Below are 14,285 nucleotides of genomic sequence, written 5' to 3'. Positions count from 1 at the left end.
ATATCAGTCCATAATCATATATAGCCCCCATATAAACCCATCCCGAGATTTAGTTTTGGAGCCACTTGGAGGAGCAAAATTCATCCGAGTCAGTTGAAATTTGGTACATTGTGCTAGTATGTTATATGGCTGTTAACAACCATGCCTAACTAGGTCCATATCGGTCTATAGTTGTATATAGCCCTCAGATAAATCGATCCCCAATCATCACACAAAAATTGGTCCATATCAAGTTCATAATTGTATATAGCCCACATATAAGCGACCCCCATATTTCAATTCTGGCTCTCTACGTACCGTGCAAAAGTCCATATCGATTCGTAATTATTTTTAGGCAATTTCACAATTTAGAAAACGATGTTAAGAAGTTTTACGATACCACAAACCCACTTAATTCGATTGTATATACTTGTTTTATATTTTTAATGAGCAATTTTACCTTGTTTTTTGTTTCAAATTGGTAAAAACAGTTTAAGAATTAATAACATGGTACAAATTAATTAAAATATTATCGACCAAAATGCTAAAAATAATCTGAAAAATTGTGAATTTTTGAAAATATTTGAGTTCAAACGTTTCAGACAAGCGTTAGAGTCCATTGAAAATTATAAAAAATTATAAAAATTATTTATTTGACAAAATATCACAGAATTTTTTAATTCATATCCAAACCATTGAATTCGGATCACACTTAAAGAAGTGATGCAAATTCAGTGCACCGGCTGTTGAAATGAAGGACTTCCGTCCTATAACAAGCCCATGTTAAATATATCGCTTCAGCGTCAATTTTGCTCCACTTCCGGATACAAAAAGAACGTTTTCATTACTTTTTTGGCGACGCTTTTTTTGCTGGGCTATATTTGAAGCGTTTTTATCTTAAATCTAAAGTCTCAATATTTCATTTCATTTAAGGACAATTTCTCTAAATCAAAAATGTGTTTCTTTAATTTAAGGAAAATTTGCTTTAGTTCAAATACACGCGAATGGAGGGACGCAAACTTAAATTAAATGAAAAACTTTTTTGAACCAATGAATATAAAATTTATTTTAATTAAAATTTCATTAATTTAAAGAAATTTTTCCTCAATATTTTGTCAATTTCACATCCCAAAATTTAGGCTTTAATATCACGTAGATATTTTTGTCAGTGTATGATAAGCAAAATTCGAATTCCATTTTTTGGTACATGAAATCTTTGGCCTCACGACAATATTATTTCCCGTGTATGTTCACACATACCAGCAAACCATTATATCGAAGAATAAAAATTCCGAAAAAAAAAACAAAAAAGGGAAATTCGAACAACAACAGTTCATTGACTTTACTTGTAGTGCGTTCTGTTGTAAAATTCTTGTCGTTGGTGATGTTAAGGCACTCAATTTGATTTGAAAATTTCGCGCTGTTTCATGTTCTTTGTTTTTGTTTCACTTCCTTATTATCCTTGTAGGCCGATAGGAAAGTTACAAGTAGACATGTGGGTGTTTAGCTACCCATATAGCTTTTTTACAATAATGTAGTGGCATTTTAGCTATCATGCCATACAATCTTTAAGGTCTAAGTGCCATAACGTATGGCATGCGATTGTAATAAGGGAAAATTACAATATGGCATAATGTGTTCGAGAGTAAAAATTATCTTAAATACACCCAGACGTATATCCATAAGAGATTGTTTTTTTGGTAAGACAGATACGGCAGGATCATACACGCAAAGAAAAAAGTAGCTCTACACTAAAATTAAAAAATCGAATTTTAAGGAAATTCTTCTCTATTTTGCATACCATCTAAAGTCTTTCAAAGTTGTTGGGGCTGTTTGTTCATAAACGTGCAACTGTTAAATCGGCTAATAACCTGATACTTAGTACAAAGTTAATAAAAGAAATATGGGAAATATTTAAATGTTAAGCTACCCAGAAAAAAAGCGTCGTCAAAACAGTAGTGCAGATTTTCTTTTTGGATTCGGAAGTGGTGCATAATTTGCGCAGATGCGATGAATTTAACAAGAGCTTGTCATAGGATGGATGCCCACCATGTCAACAGCTGTTGTACTGAATTTGCATCACTTCATAAGGTGTGATGCGAATTCAGTGTTTTGGATGTGAATTAAAAAATGTTGTGATATTTCACCAAATAAATAATTTTTATAATAATTTTTTATCAATTTTAATGCTTTCTTAAGTTTGACCGCAAATATTTTCAAAAATTCATATTTTTATACCCACCACCATAGAATGGGGATGGGGGTATAATAAGTTTGTCATTCCGTTTGAAATATCGATTTTCGACTATATAAAGTATATATACTCTTGATCAGTGAAAAATTGTAAGACGATATAAGCATGTCCGTCTGGCCGTTTCTTTGTCTGTTGTAATCACGCTACCATCTTCAATAATGGCGCTATCGTCTTGCAATTTGGCACAGATTGTCTGCACCCAGGCCAAGTTCGAAGATGGGCTATATCGGTCCAGGTTTTGATATAGCTCCCATATAAACCGATCTCCCAATTTGAGTCTTGAGCCTCTAGAAACCGTAGTTTTTATTTGATTTGCCTGAAATTGGAGAGGTATTTTAGGACCATCAAAAAGTGTACCGAAAATGGTGCCTATCAGTCCATGTTTTGGTATAGCCCCCATATGGACCGATTTCTCGATTTTGCTTCTTGGGCGTCTAGAAAGTATATTTTCCTTCCAATTTGCCTGAAATTGGAAATCTAGAGGTATTCTAGGACCATAAAGAGGTGTGCCAAAAATGGGGTTTATCGGTCCATGTTTTGATATAACCCCCATATAGACCGATCTCCCGATTTTACTTCTTGGGCTTCTAGAATCCATAGTTTTAATCCAATTTACCTGAAATTTTAAATCTAGAGGTATTCTAGGACCTTAAGGAGGTGTGCCGAAAATGGTGAGTATCGGTCCATGTTTTGATGTAGCCCCCATATAAACCGATCTCCCGATTTTACTTCTTGGGCTTCTAGAATCCGTAGTGTGTACTCAATTCGCCTGAAATTGGAAATCTAGAAGTATTCTAGGCAAATAAAGAGATGTGCCGAAAATGGTTATTATCGGTCCATGTTTTGATATAGCCCCCATATAAACCGATCTCCCGATTTTACTTCTTGGGCGTCTAGAAACCGTGTTTTTTACCCAATTTGCCTGAAACTGGAAATCTAGAGGTATTCTAGGAAAATAAAGAGATGTGCCGAAAATGGTGATTATCGGTACATGTTTTGATATAGCCCCCATATAAACCGATCTCCCGATTTTACTTCTTAGGCTTCTAGAAACCGTAGTTTTTACCCAATTTGCCTGAAGTTGGAAATCTAGAGGTATTCTAGGAAAATAAAGAGATGTGCCGAAAATTGTGATTATCGGTCCATCTTTTGATATAGCCCCCATATAGACCGATCTCCCGATTTTACTTCTTGGTAAAATCTGTATTTTCTATCCGATTTGCTTAAAATATGAAATTTAGTGGTATTTTTGGACCATAAAAAGGTGTGCCGAAAATGGTGCCCATCGGTCCATGTTTTGGTATAGCCTCCATATGGACCGATTTCCCGATTTTGCTTCTTGGGCGTCTAGAAAGTGTATTTTCTATCCAATTTGCCTAAAATTTGAAATCTAGAGGTATTTTAGGACCACAAATAGGTGTGTCGAAAATGGTGTGTATCGGTCCATGGTTTGGTATAGCCCCCCTATTTATACCGATCTCCTAATTTTACTTCTTGGGCTTATTTTTAGGACTACAAATAGGTGTGTCGAAAATGGTGTGTATCGGGTCATGTTTTGGTCTAGCTCCCATAAAAACCTATCTCCCGATTTTACTTCTTGGGCTTCTAGGAACTGTAGGTTTTATACAATTTGTCTGAAATTGGAAGTCCAGAGGTATTTTAGGACCATAAATAGGTGTTTCGAAAATGGGGTGTATGGGTTGCTATAGACCCCATATAGACCGATCTCACGATTTGACTTCTTGAGTTTCTAGAAACCGTAGTTTTTATCCAATTTGCCTGAAATTTAAAATCTAGAGGATTTTTAGGACCATAAATAGGTGCTCCGAATATATTGTGTATCGGTAGAGATTTTTATACATCCCCCTTATAAACCCGCCCTCCGATTTGAGGTCTAGATTCTGTAGGGTTTACAGAATCATAATTAGGTGTATTGAATTCGGTGTGTATCGGTGCATGTTTTTGGCATAGCACCCTTATAGACTGATCTCCCGATTTAAGTCCTTGGTCGTATATAAACCTTGATTTCTGGTACGGCCAATTTCACTTCTTGATGGTATGAAAGGCGCACTAATCATGAAAATTTTTTGAAACAATGTAAAATTTTCAGATTTTGGGGGTAAAAATCTACAGATTTCGGATTTCATATGTTGAGATGTTTACGACTCCTCTAAAACTCAAATAAAAATGGTTCTTATAAATCCAGAATCTGATTTAGTCTTCATAGATAGAATCTTTAAATTTATCTTCGGGAAGTGTACTGATTGAATTGATCTGCTTGGGAGAATATCTGTCTATATATTATCAAGTAACCAGCAACGACGAAGAGTTTTCAAAGGAAACTATTATATTTGATTCATGGTGGTGGGCATTTAAGATTCAGCCCGGCCGAATTTACGGTTGTATATGGTTAGCTTAGGTTGTAGAGGATGACATTAATTTTTGTGTTGAAATTGATGTCCACTTAGACCAGTATAGGTCCATTGTGATTCCTCGATGTGATTCTTCCTTCCGATGCGGTCCGCTTTGTCCCAGAGCTTCCAACCAACCAGAGGCCCTCATGAATGCAAGTATGTACCTTAAGCTGCACTCCCGCAGATCAGTGAGAGCCTGAAAGAAAAAAGAGCCCAGTATCTTGTTTCTTCTAAAGGATAAAGCTGGACACTGGCACAGGAAGTGGAACGAGTCCTCCGTAACTTTCGGATCCAGGCACCGTGTGTTATGTCCTGTTATGATACTAATTAGTGGGCGCAATTCTTCTCTGTTAATCGACATCAAAATTTCACAGCTCCTACGTTTCTTTTCGTCCCATATCAACTTGGTTTGCTCGCAACCAACGGAAGAAACCCAGCGTCTTCGCCATAGTTCGTCATATTTTAACAGGTTGGCTGATAAGTCACCGGTCTAACAAAGAAAAACACAACGACCTTCCAATTTTTTATACCATTTTGGTAGTACTCCTTCGGTTTTGCCTCAAAATGGGCCTCAGTTTCGGCGATCACCTCTTCATTGCAGCCAAATTTTTTCCCTGCGAGCATGCTTTTGATGTCTGAGAACAAGAAAAAGTCGCTGGGGGCCAGATCTGAAGAATACGGTGGGTGGGGAAGCAATTCGAAGCCCAATTCATGAATTTTTGCCATCGTTCTCAATGACTTGTGGCACGATGCGTCGTCTTCGTGGAACAACACTTTTTTCTTCTTCATATGGGGCCGTTTTGCCGCGATTTCGACCTTCAAACGCTCCAATAACGCCATATACTAGTCACTGTTGATGGTTTTTCCCTTCTCAAGATAATCGATAAAAATTAATCCATGCGCATCCCAAAAAACAGAGGCCATTACTTTGCCAGCGGACTTTTGAGTCTTTCCACGCTTCGGAGACGGTTCACCGGTCGCTGTCCACTCAGCCGACTGTCGATTGGACTCAGGAGTGTAGTGATGGAGCCATGTTTCATCCATTGTCACATATCGACGGAAAAACTCGGGTGTATTACGAGTTAACAGCTGCAAACACCGTTCAGAATCATCAACACGTTGTTGTTTTTGGTCAAATGTGAGCTCACGCGGCACCCATTTTGCACAGAGCTTCCGCATATCGAAATATTGATGAATGATATGAACAACACGCCCTTTGATATCTTTAAGGCCTCTGCTATCTCGATCAACTTCATTTACGGTCATTCAAAATCATTTTGTGGATTTTTTTGAAGTTTTCTCGGTAACCACCTCTTTCGGGCGTCCACTGCGTTCACCGTCCTCGGTGCTCATTTCACCACGCTTGAATTTTGAATACCAATCAATTATTATTGATTTCCCTGGGGCAGAGTCCGGAAACTCATTATCAAGCCAAGTTTTTGCTTCCACCGTATATTTTCCCTTCAGAAAACAGTATTTTATCAAAACACTAAATTCCTTTTTTTCCATTTTTTCACAATAACAAAAGTTTCTTCACAAAAGACGCTCTATCTCACAAACTAATTGACTTGCAGACGTCAAATTTTGACACGAATCATTTGAAGATTGACACTATATAAAAATAATATGCATTTAATACTAGCGACGCCATCTATGTGTCAGACCGGGGACTTATCAGCCAACCTGTTAACTCTATCCTGTAATGATAAGAAGACAGTGGAGGAAAAACGTACGCTAGGACATTATTCGTTCCAGAGTGCTCTCCTTAGCCAGCACATCCGCTTCCTCATTTCCTATTATCCCATAGTGCCCAGGTACCCAGCGCAGAGTTATATTACGCTGTTCAGTGAGAACCCTGAGTTCTCTACGACAGCGGCCGACTACCTTAGACCTTATGTCAGCACTGCACAATGCCTTTACTGTTGTATATACTTGTTTCTATAATATAATAAGCATTTTTTCGAAAAAAAAGTGTATACCATTTTATTAGTTCTAACTCTAGTTTTAACCTAATTGAAACAAAAAAATTAAGTTAAACATTAAAAATATTAAAAAAGCGAGTTATAAAAAATTAAATTAAAAGAACTTCCTTCGTTGTTAAAATAAAGCACATCGTTCAGAACAACTTCCAATTTTTTTTCCCGGGTATTTTTATACAATTTCGCAAAAATCCATTTATGATTTTTCGAGCGATAATATGTATTAAAGTTATATGTTAGGTTAGATACAGTGGCTCACTTAGACTATTCAGTCCATTGTGGTGAACTTGTCTTGGCTCTTTCCACCCTAACTTTTTTATGCATCAGAGAGCTCCGGCACTTTTTGGAACTTCGATGTAATTAGTCTGAGCTCTTTTTGCAATAAGTGTTCATTTGTTTCTATCATTGCGGCGGAAAACCAAAAATTGTGCATTGGCTATACTCGGCAGTGGTTAGACCTATTATGCTATATGGTGTTGTAGTCTGGTGGCCGGCACTTCACCAGCCAACAAGTTTAGACAAAGTTCAGCGTATGGCGTGCTTGTGTATCTCAGGTGCATTCAGCAAGACAGGAACAAATTCCCTTAATGTCATACTGCATCTATTGCCTTTAGACATTTTGGCCAAACAGTCAGCTGCAACAACGGCTATGCGGTTGCGCGAGCTATCGCTGTGGTCGGAAAAAAGTTACGGTCACAGTTCGCTCCTCAAAATAATGCCAGATGTGCCTAACGTAGTGGATTACACTTTGGCGAGACCACTTTTCGACAAAAAGTTTGTGACTCTAATTCCCAACAGTGAGGCGTGGTGTACACGGACCCCGGGGAATAAAAGATATATAGATTTCTACACTGATGGCTCCAAATTGGATGGCCAAGTGGGTTTCGGAGTATATTCTAAAGATCTTCGAATAGCGAAAAGATTTCCTGATCACTGTAGTGTTTTTCAGGCTGAAATATTAGCAATAAGAGAATTGGCTGAGAAGTAATGCTCCAAACAATATTGGCATTAATATATACTCAGACAGTCAACCTGCAATAAAATCCTTGGACTCTGTGTTCCTCAACTCGAAAACGGCCATCGACTATCGCAAATCTCTCAATGAGATGGCTGAGCAGCACAATATTCACCTAATATGCGTGCCCGGCCATAGGAACATACCGGGGAACTGCGAAGCAGATGAGCTAGCAAGGCTAGGAACTACCTTACATATTCCAGGGGAACTAGAATCTGTTGGTATGCCTCTGGCTACCTGCAAGTTCTCACTGCGCGAGAAGGCTGTCATGATGGCAAATGTTCGATGGGAGAATTGCAAGGGTTGTAACGACACCAAGCAAGTATGACCCCATTTAAACTTAAACCGCACACTAGATATGCTAGTGTTCTCGAGACGCCAGATATCACTCCTGATATCTGCTATAACGGGTCGCTGCCTGATAGGCGATTTTGCAAAAACTATTGGTGCGAAGTAAAGGGTGATTTGTTAAGAGCTTGATAACTTTTTTTTTTTAAAAAACGCATAAAATTTGCAAAATCTCATCGGTTCTTTATTTGAAACGTTAGATTGGTCCATGACATTTACTTTTTGAAGATAATTTCATTTAAATGTTGACCGCGGCTGCGTCTTAGGTGGTCCATTCGGAAAGTCCAATTTTGGGCAACTTTTTCGAGCATTTCGGCCGGAATAGCCCGAATTTCTTCGGAAATGTTGTCTTCCACAGCTGGAATAGTTGCTGGCTTATTTCTGTAGACTTTAGACTTGACGTAGCCCCACAAAAAATAGTCTAAAGGCGTCAAATCGCATGATCTTGGTGGCCAACTTACCGATCCATTTCTTGAGATGAATTGTTCTCCGAAGTTTTCCCTCAAAATGGCCATAGAATCGCGAGCTGTGTGGCATGTAGCGCCATCTTGTTGAAACCACATGTCAACCAAGTTCAGTTCTTCCATTTTTGGCAACAAAAAGTTTGTTAGCATCGAACGATAGCGATCGCCATTCACCGTAACGTTGCGTCCAACAGCATCTTTGAAAAAATACGGTCCAATGATTCCACCAGCGTACAAACCACACCAAACAGTGCATTTTTCGGGATGCATGGGCAGTTCTTGAACGGCTTCTGGTTGCTCTTCACTCCAAATGCGGCAATTTTGCTTATTTACGTAGCCATTCAACCAGAAATGAGCCTCATCGCTGAACAAAATTTGTCGATAAAAAAGCGGATTTTCTGCCAACTTTTCTAGGGCCCATTCACTGAAAATTCGACGTTGTGGCAGATCGTAAGTCTATTCATGATGAAATGTCAAAGCATACTGAGCATCTTTCTCTTTGACACCATGTCTGAAATCCCACGTGATCTGTCAAATACTAATGCATGAAAATCCTAACCTCAAAAGAATCACCCTTTATAATGACTATTGTATGAGCTGTCATGATGCGGAGGAAAAGGAAACAATAAAACACCTCTTGTGTGAGTGTCCTACATTTTGTGTAAGGCGTAAGCAAATTTTAGGGGCATATAGCTTCAGATTACTGGCGGACCTGGAAAACGTTAACTTAAGCAGTCTGCTAATGTTTTTGGAACAATCTGGTTGGTTCAACAGAAGAAAATAATCGACAAGGTTCAGCGGTTAAAACTAGAAGTGCCCATATGTAATAGGTACTTTTAGTTAATGTGGTATCACAATGGACTGAATAGTCTAAGTGAGCCTGAATCTTAATCGGGCTGTCACTTTAACCTAACCTAACCTAACCTAACCTAACCTAACCTAACCTAACCTAACCTAACCTAACCTAACCTAACCTAACCTAACCTAACCATCATTGCGGCGTGAATTTCGATCAAATATGATTCTTTACTTTTCGGATCATTACTAATTTTTTCGACCACTTTTTGGACGGGATGAAATACTGCCAGTATGGTAAAGGGCATTGGTACAAGAAACAAAGGATTTATTCACAATTAATTGCAGGAGCGCTCTAACGATAGTCTCTTGTTGTTTTCTGGCTTAATACACAGAAAAAAAAATTCACGAACATTTTTCCAATTAAAATCTTAATTGAGTTTTAAAAAATATTCAATTAAAAAATTAATTGAATCAACAAATTTTTTAATTGAAATAAAAATCAAAATCAAATAAAAATCAATCACACAAATTAATAGTATCAATTAATTTTTTAATTGGATCAATTAATTTTTTAATTGACTGTCAATTAATTTTTTAATTGATACTATCATTTCTGTGATTGAAGACATTTCAATTAAAAAATTAATTGGATCAATTAATTTCGTGATTGAATCAGATTTTTTTTTTTTTTTGTGTGTATAAAGCGATCATACAAGCTTTTCTTCGTTGTTTATTTTGTTATACATTTATCATAATTTGTAAATATAATAAAGATTTTAATAAATAAATAAATAATTTCGTCTCGAATTGTCCTCGTAGGTATTCCCCTTTTTATTAATTTCTTCAACGTGCATGTGTTTTGCCGCGGAATCTTCACTGGGTCATGTGACCCCTGTACCACAAATCGTTTGGGCTCTAAAAACCAAAACAAAATTGACTTAGCCACTTTGCAAGTCACTTAGCATTATTCCTATTAAGCTTAATTTCTGTGAATTTGTAATGAATTTAAAATGTCTTAGTCTTTCTTATCAAGAATTACAAACGAAAATGTTATTATTAATTATGATATAATGCTCAGGTATTGTTTGTATTTGCTTGTTAACGATAGCATCGTGCCGTAACTTTTGTATGTTGTCAACTTTATTGGCACATTAAAAAGATTAAAGTCGACGACAGAAATGAATGGACATTCGAGCTTAACACAGTTAATAAATGAGATATTTCCGTTTCCCACATTGCAAACCAACTCGTTGCTCTTGGCAACATTACCAGAACAAGACTACCTTACAGATAAAGCCAAATATCAACAATGAGGCATGGAAGAAGATAAAGAAGAAAAAAGAGAAAGAGGAAGAGAAAACGTCAAAGAATCTTTTAATCATCTGTTATACTTTTTTATGGTATTTTTATGTTGTTTTTTTTTTTTTTTGCACATCACCAATAAAACCAAACTCATTTTTTCCACTTTCTCCCCCTCTCTTGTTCCACTTTTTTCATTCTATCACATTCCGTTAACTGTGCTACAGCGTAAAACATTCGCCGTTTCCCATCATGGTAAAAGTGGAGGACTAACGTTGGATTGGCAAACAGGATTCGCATTAGCGGAGGGTGCTGACTCGGCCATTGTGTGGCAGTATAAATTCTCACAGCTAAGAGGTTCCAGCGATGATGGCAAATCCAAACTGAAGTTACATTTCCAGGATCATGAGACAAGGGCCATCGAAACAAAAGTAAGTATAACTTAAAGCTAATAAAATACAGTTGAACAAGGTTATAACGAATTAAAATCTGCGCTTTTTATTGGATTTTCAGTTTGCTTATAAGGACAATTTATCACTATGGTAATTTTAGGGAAAATTTTAGGAAAATCAAAATATTAGGATTCGATTTAGCTGGGGTTGGTAACTAACAAAACGAAAGGAGGAGAATATGATAAAAGCGAGAATAAAACTAAAGATTGTTGAGAAAATCGAATAAAAATCGCAAATATTGCGATCTATAAATAAACTATTTCTGCTAACAAGTTGGCTGATAAGTCCCCGGTCTAACAGAGAAAAACACATTTTTGTTTTCAAAATTTGTTTTTATTATTCAACATAGTTCCCTTCAAGAGCGATACAACGATTATAACGACCTTCCAATTTTTTGATACCATTTTGGTAGTACTCCTCCGGTTTTGCCTCAAAATAGGCTTCAGTTTCGGCGATCACCTCTTCATTGCAGCCAATTTTTTTCCCTGCGAGCATGCTATTGATGTCTGAGAACAAGAAAAAGTCGCTGGGGGCCAGATCTGGAGAATACGGTGAAAGGGGAAGCAATTCGAAGCCCAATTCATGAATTTTTGCCATCGTTCTCAATGACTTGTGGCACGGTGCGTTGTCTTGGTGGAACAACACTTTTTTTATACCCTCCACCATAGGATGAGGGGTATATTAACTTTGTCATTCCGTTTGTAACACATCGAAATATTGCTCTAAGACCCCATAAAGTATATATATTCTGGGTCGTGGTGAAATTCGGAATCGATCTGAGCATGTCCGTCCGTCCGTCCGTCTGTTGAAATCACGCTAACCTCTGAACGAAACAAGCTATCGATTTGAAACTTGGCACAAGTAATTGTTATTGATGTAGGTCGGATGGTATTGCAAATAGGCCATATTGGTCCACTTTTAGCCCCTATATAAATGGACCCCCAAATTTGGCTTGCGATGCCTCTAAGAGAAGCAAATTTCATCCGATCTGTCTGAAATTTGGTACATGATGTTAGTATATGGTCTCTAATGACCATGCAAAAATTGGTCCATATCGGTCCATAATTATATATAGCCCCCATATAAAGCGATCCCCGGATTTGGCTTGCAGAGCCTCTAAGAGAAACAAATTTCATCCGATCCGGCTGAAATTTGGTACATGATGTTAGTATATGGTCTCTAATGACCATGCAAAAATTGGTCCATATCGGTGCATAATTATATATAGCCCCCATATAAACCGATCACCAGATTTGAACTCCGGAGCCTCTTGGAAGACCAAAATTCATCTGATTCAGTTGAAATTTGTTACGTGATGTTAATATATGGCCTCAAACTCCCATGCAAAAATTGGTCGTTATCGGTCCATAATTATATATAGGCCCCATATAAACCGATCCCCAGATTTGACCTCCGGAGCATCTTGGAAGAGCAAAATTCTTCCCATTCGGTTGAAATTTGGTACGTGATTTTAGTATATGGTATCCAACAACCATGCAGGAATTGGTTCCTATGTGGAACAGTCTTTCGTAGAAGTTTCTACACAATCCATGGTGGAGGGTACATAAGATTCGGCCTGGCCGAACTTACGGCCGTATATACTTGTTCTTCTTCAAATGGGGCCGTTTTGCCGCGATTTCGACCTTCAAACGCTCCAATAACGCCATATAATAGTCACTGTTGATGGTTTTTCCCTTCTCAAGATAATCGATAAAAATTATTCCATGTGCATCCCAAAAAACAGAGGCCATTACTTTGCCAGCGGACTTTTGAGTCTTTCCACGCTTCGGACACGGTTCACCGGTCGCTGTCCACTCAGCCGACTATCGATTGAACTCAGGAGTGTAGTGATGGAGCCATGTTTCATCCATTGTCACATATGGATGGAAAAACTCGGGTGTATTACGAGTTAACAGCTGCAAACACCGCTCAGAATCATCACCACGTTGTTGTTTTTGCTCAAATGTGAGCTCGCGCGGCACGCATTTTGCATATCCAAATATTGATTAATGATATGACCAACACGTTCCTTTGATATCTTTAAGGCCTCTGCTGTCTCGATCAACTTCATTTTACGGTCATTCAAAATCATTTTGTGGATTTTTTTGATGTTTTCGTCGGTAACCACCTCTTTCGGGCGTCCACTGCGTTCACCGTCCTCCGTGCTCATTTCATCACGCTTGAACTTTGCATACCAATCAATTATTGTTGATTTCCCTGGGGCAGAGTCCGGAAACTCATTATCAAGCCAAGTTTTTGCTTCCACCGTATTTGTTCCCTTCGGAAAACAGTATTTTATCAAAACACGAAATTCCTTTTTTTCCATTTTTTTTTTCACAATAACAAAAGTTGCTTCACAAAAGACGCTCTATCTCACAGACGACAAATTTTGACACGAATCATTTGAAGGTTGGTACTATATAAAAATAATATGCATTTAATGCTAACGACGGCGTCTATGTGTCAGACCGGGGACTTATCAGCCAACCTCTTAAAGTTCCTTCAATTTCTTAAAGTTCCTTCATTTCCATTGCCGTAACTGTCCATTCATCCTAGGTTGGGTTAGGTATAGTGGCAGTCCATTCATCGTAGGTTAGTTTGAGTTATGTATAGTGGCAGCCCGATATTTCAGGCTCACTTAGAATATTCAAGCCATTGCGATACCACAGTGGTGAACTTCTCCCTTATCACTGAGTGCTACCCCATTTTATGTTTAGCTCAATGACAAGGAACCTCCTTTTTATATCCGAGTCCGAATGACGTTCCACATTGCGGTGAAACTACTTAGAGATGCTTTGAAACACTCAGAAATGTCACCAACATTACAGAGAGGGTATAATCCACCGCTGAAAAACTTGTTTGGTGCTCGGTCGGAACTGGAACCCATGACTCTATGTATGCAAGGCATCCTAATTTTCTGAAATGCAAAGTCCTATGACCTTTCAAAAAATGGTCACAAATTGAGGCTTCTCAACAATAATGTCTAGAGGTTCCGAGCCGCAAATGCGACGGGCTAGTTCGCAGCCCGTAGAGGAAGTCCATCGCCCTTTCCATAAATCATAGTGTTTTACATTGACTCTGTAAGTATATGAAAAGAGTGGGGGGAAACGTGCGTAACGATGTTATTCGTGCCGCTTGCACCTTCCCTATCCAGCACATCTGCCTCCTTGTCACCCTTTATTCCATAATGCTGAATTTCGGTTCCAATGGTTCCAATGGACCTTTCAACAAATGGTCACAAATTGAGGCTTCTCAACAATAATGTCTAGAGGTTCCGAGCCGC

At 38.1% G+C, this 14,285-nt stretch overlaps 1 protein-coding gene across 1 annotated transcript in view; it reads left to right on the top strand.

The window, feature by feature from the left end:
* Window positions 1–14,285, top strand: part of Syn2 (Syntrophin-like 2) — a 277,516-nt gene that overhangs the window by 251,466 nt on the left and 11,765 nt on the right. The window contains exon 9 of the mRNA XM_075310335.1: window positions 10,778–10,981. Within this exon, the coding sequence (XP_075166450.1) occupies window positions 10,778–10,981 (204 nt within the window). The remainder of the gene's footprint in view (window positions 1–10,777; window positions 10,982–14,285) is intronic.

Source organism: Haematobia irritans, chromosome 5 (genome assembly GCF_050003625.1).
Source record: "Haematobia irritans isolate KBUSLIRL chromosome 5, ASM5000362v1, whole genome shotgun sequence".
In the NCBI taxonomy this organism is placed as follows: domain Eukaryota; kingdom Metazoa; phylum Arthropoda; class Insecta; order Diptera; family Muscidae; genus Haematobia; species Haematobia irritans.
Note: the sequence above shows the minus strand (reverse complement) of the source record. Positions and strands in the feature narration are given on the sequence as shown.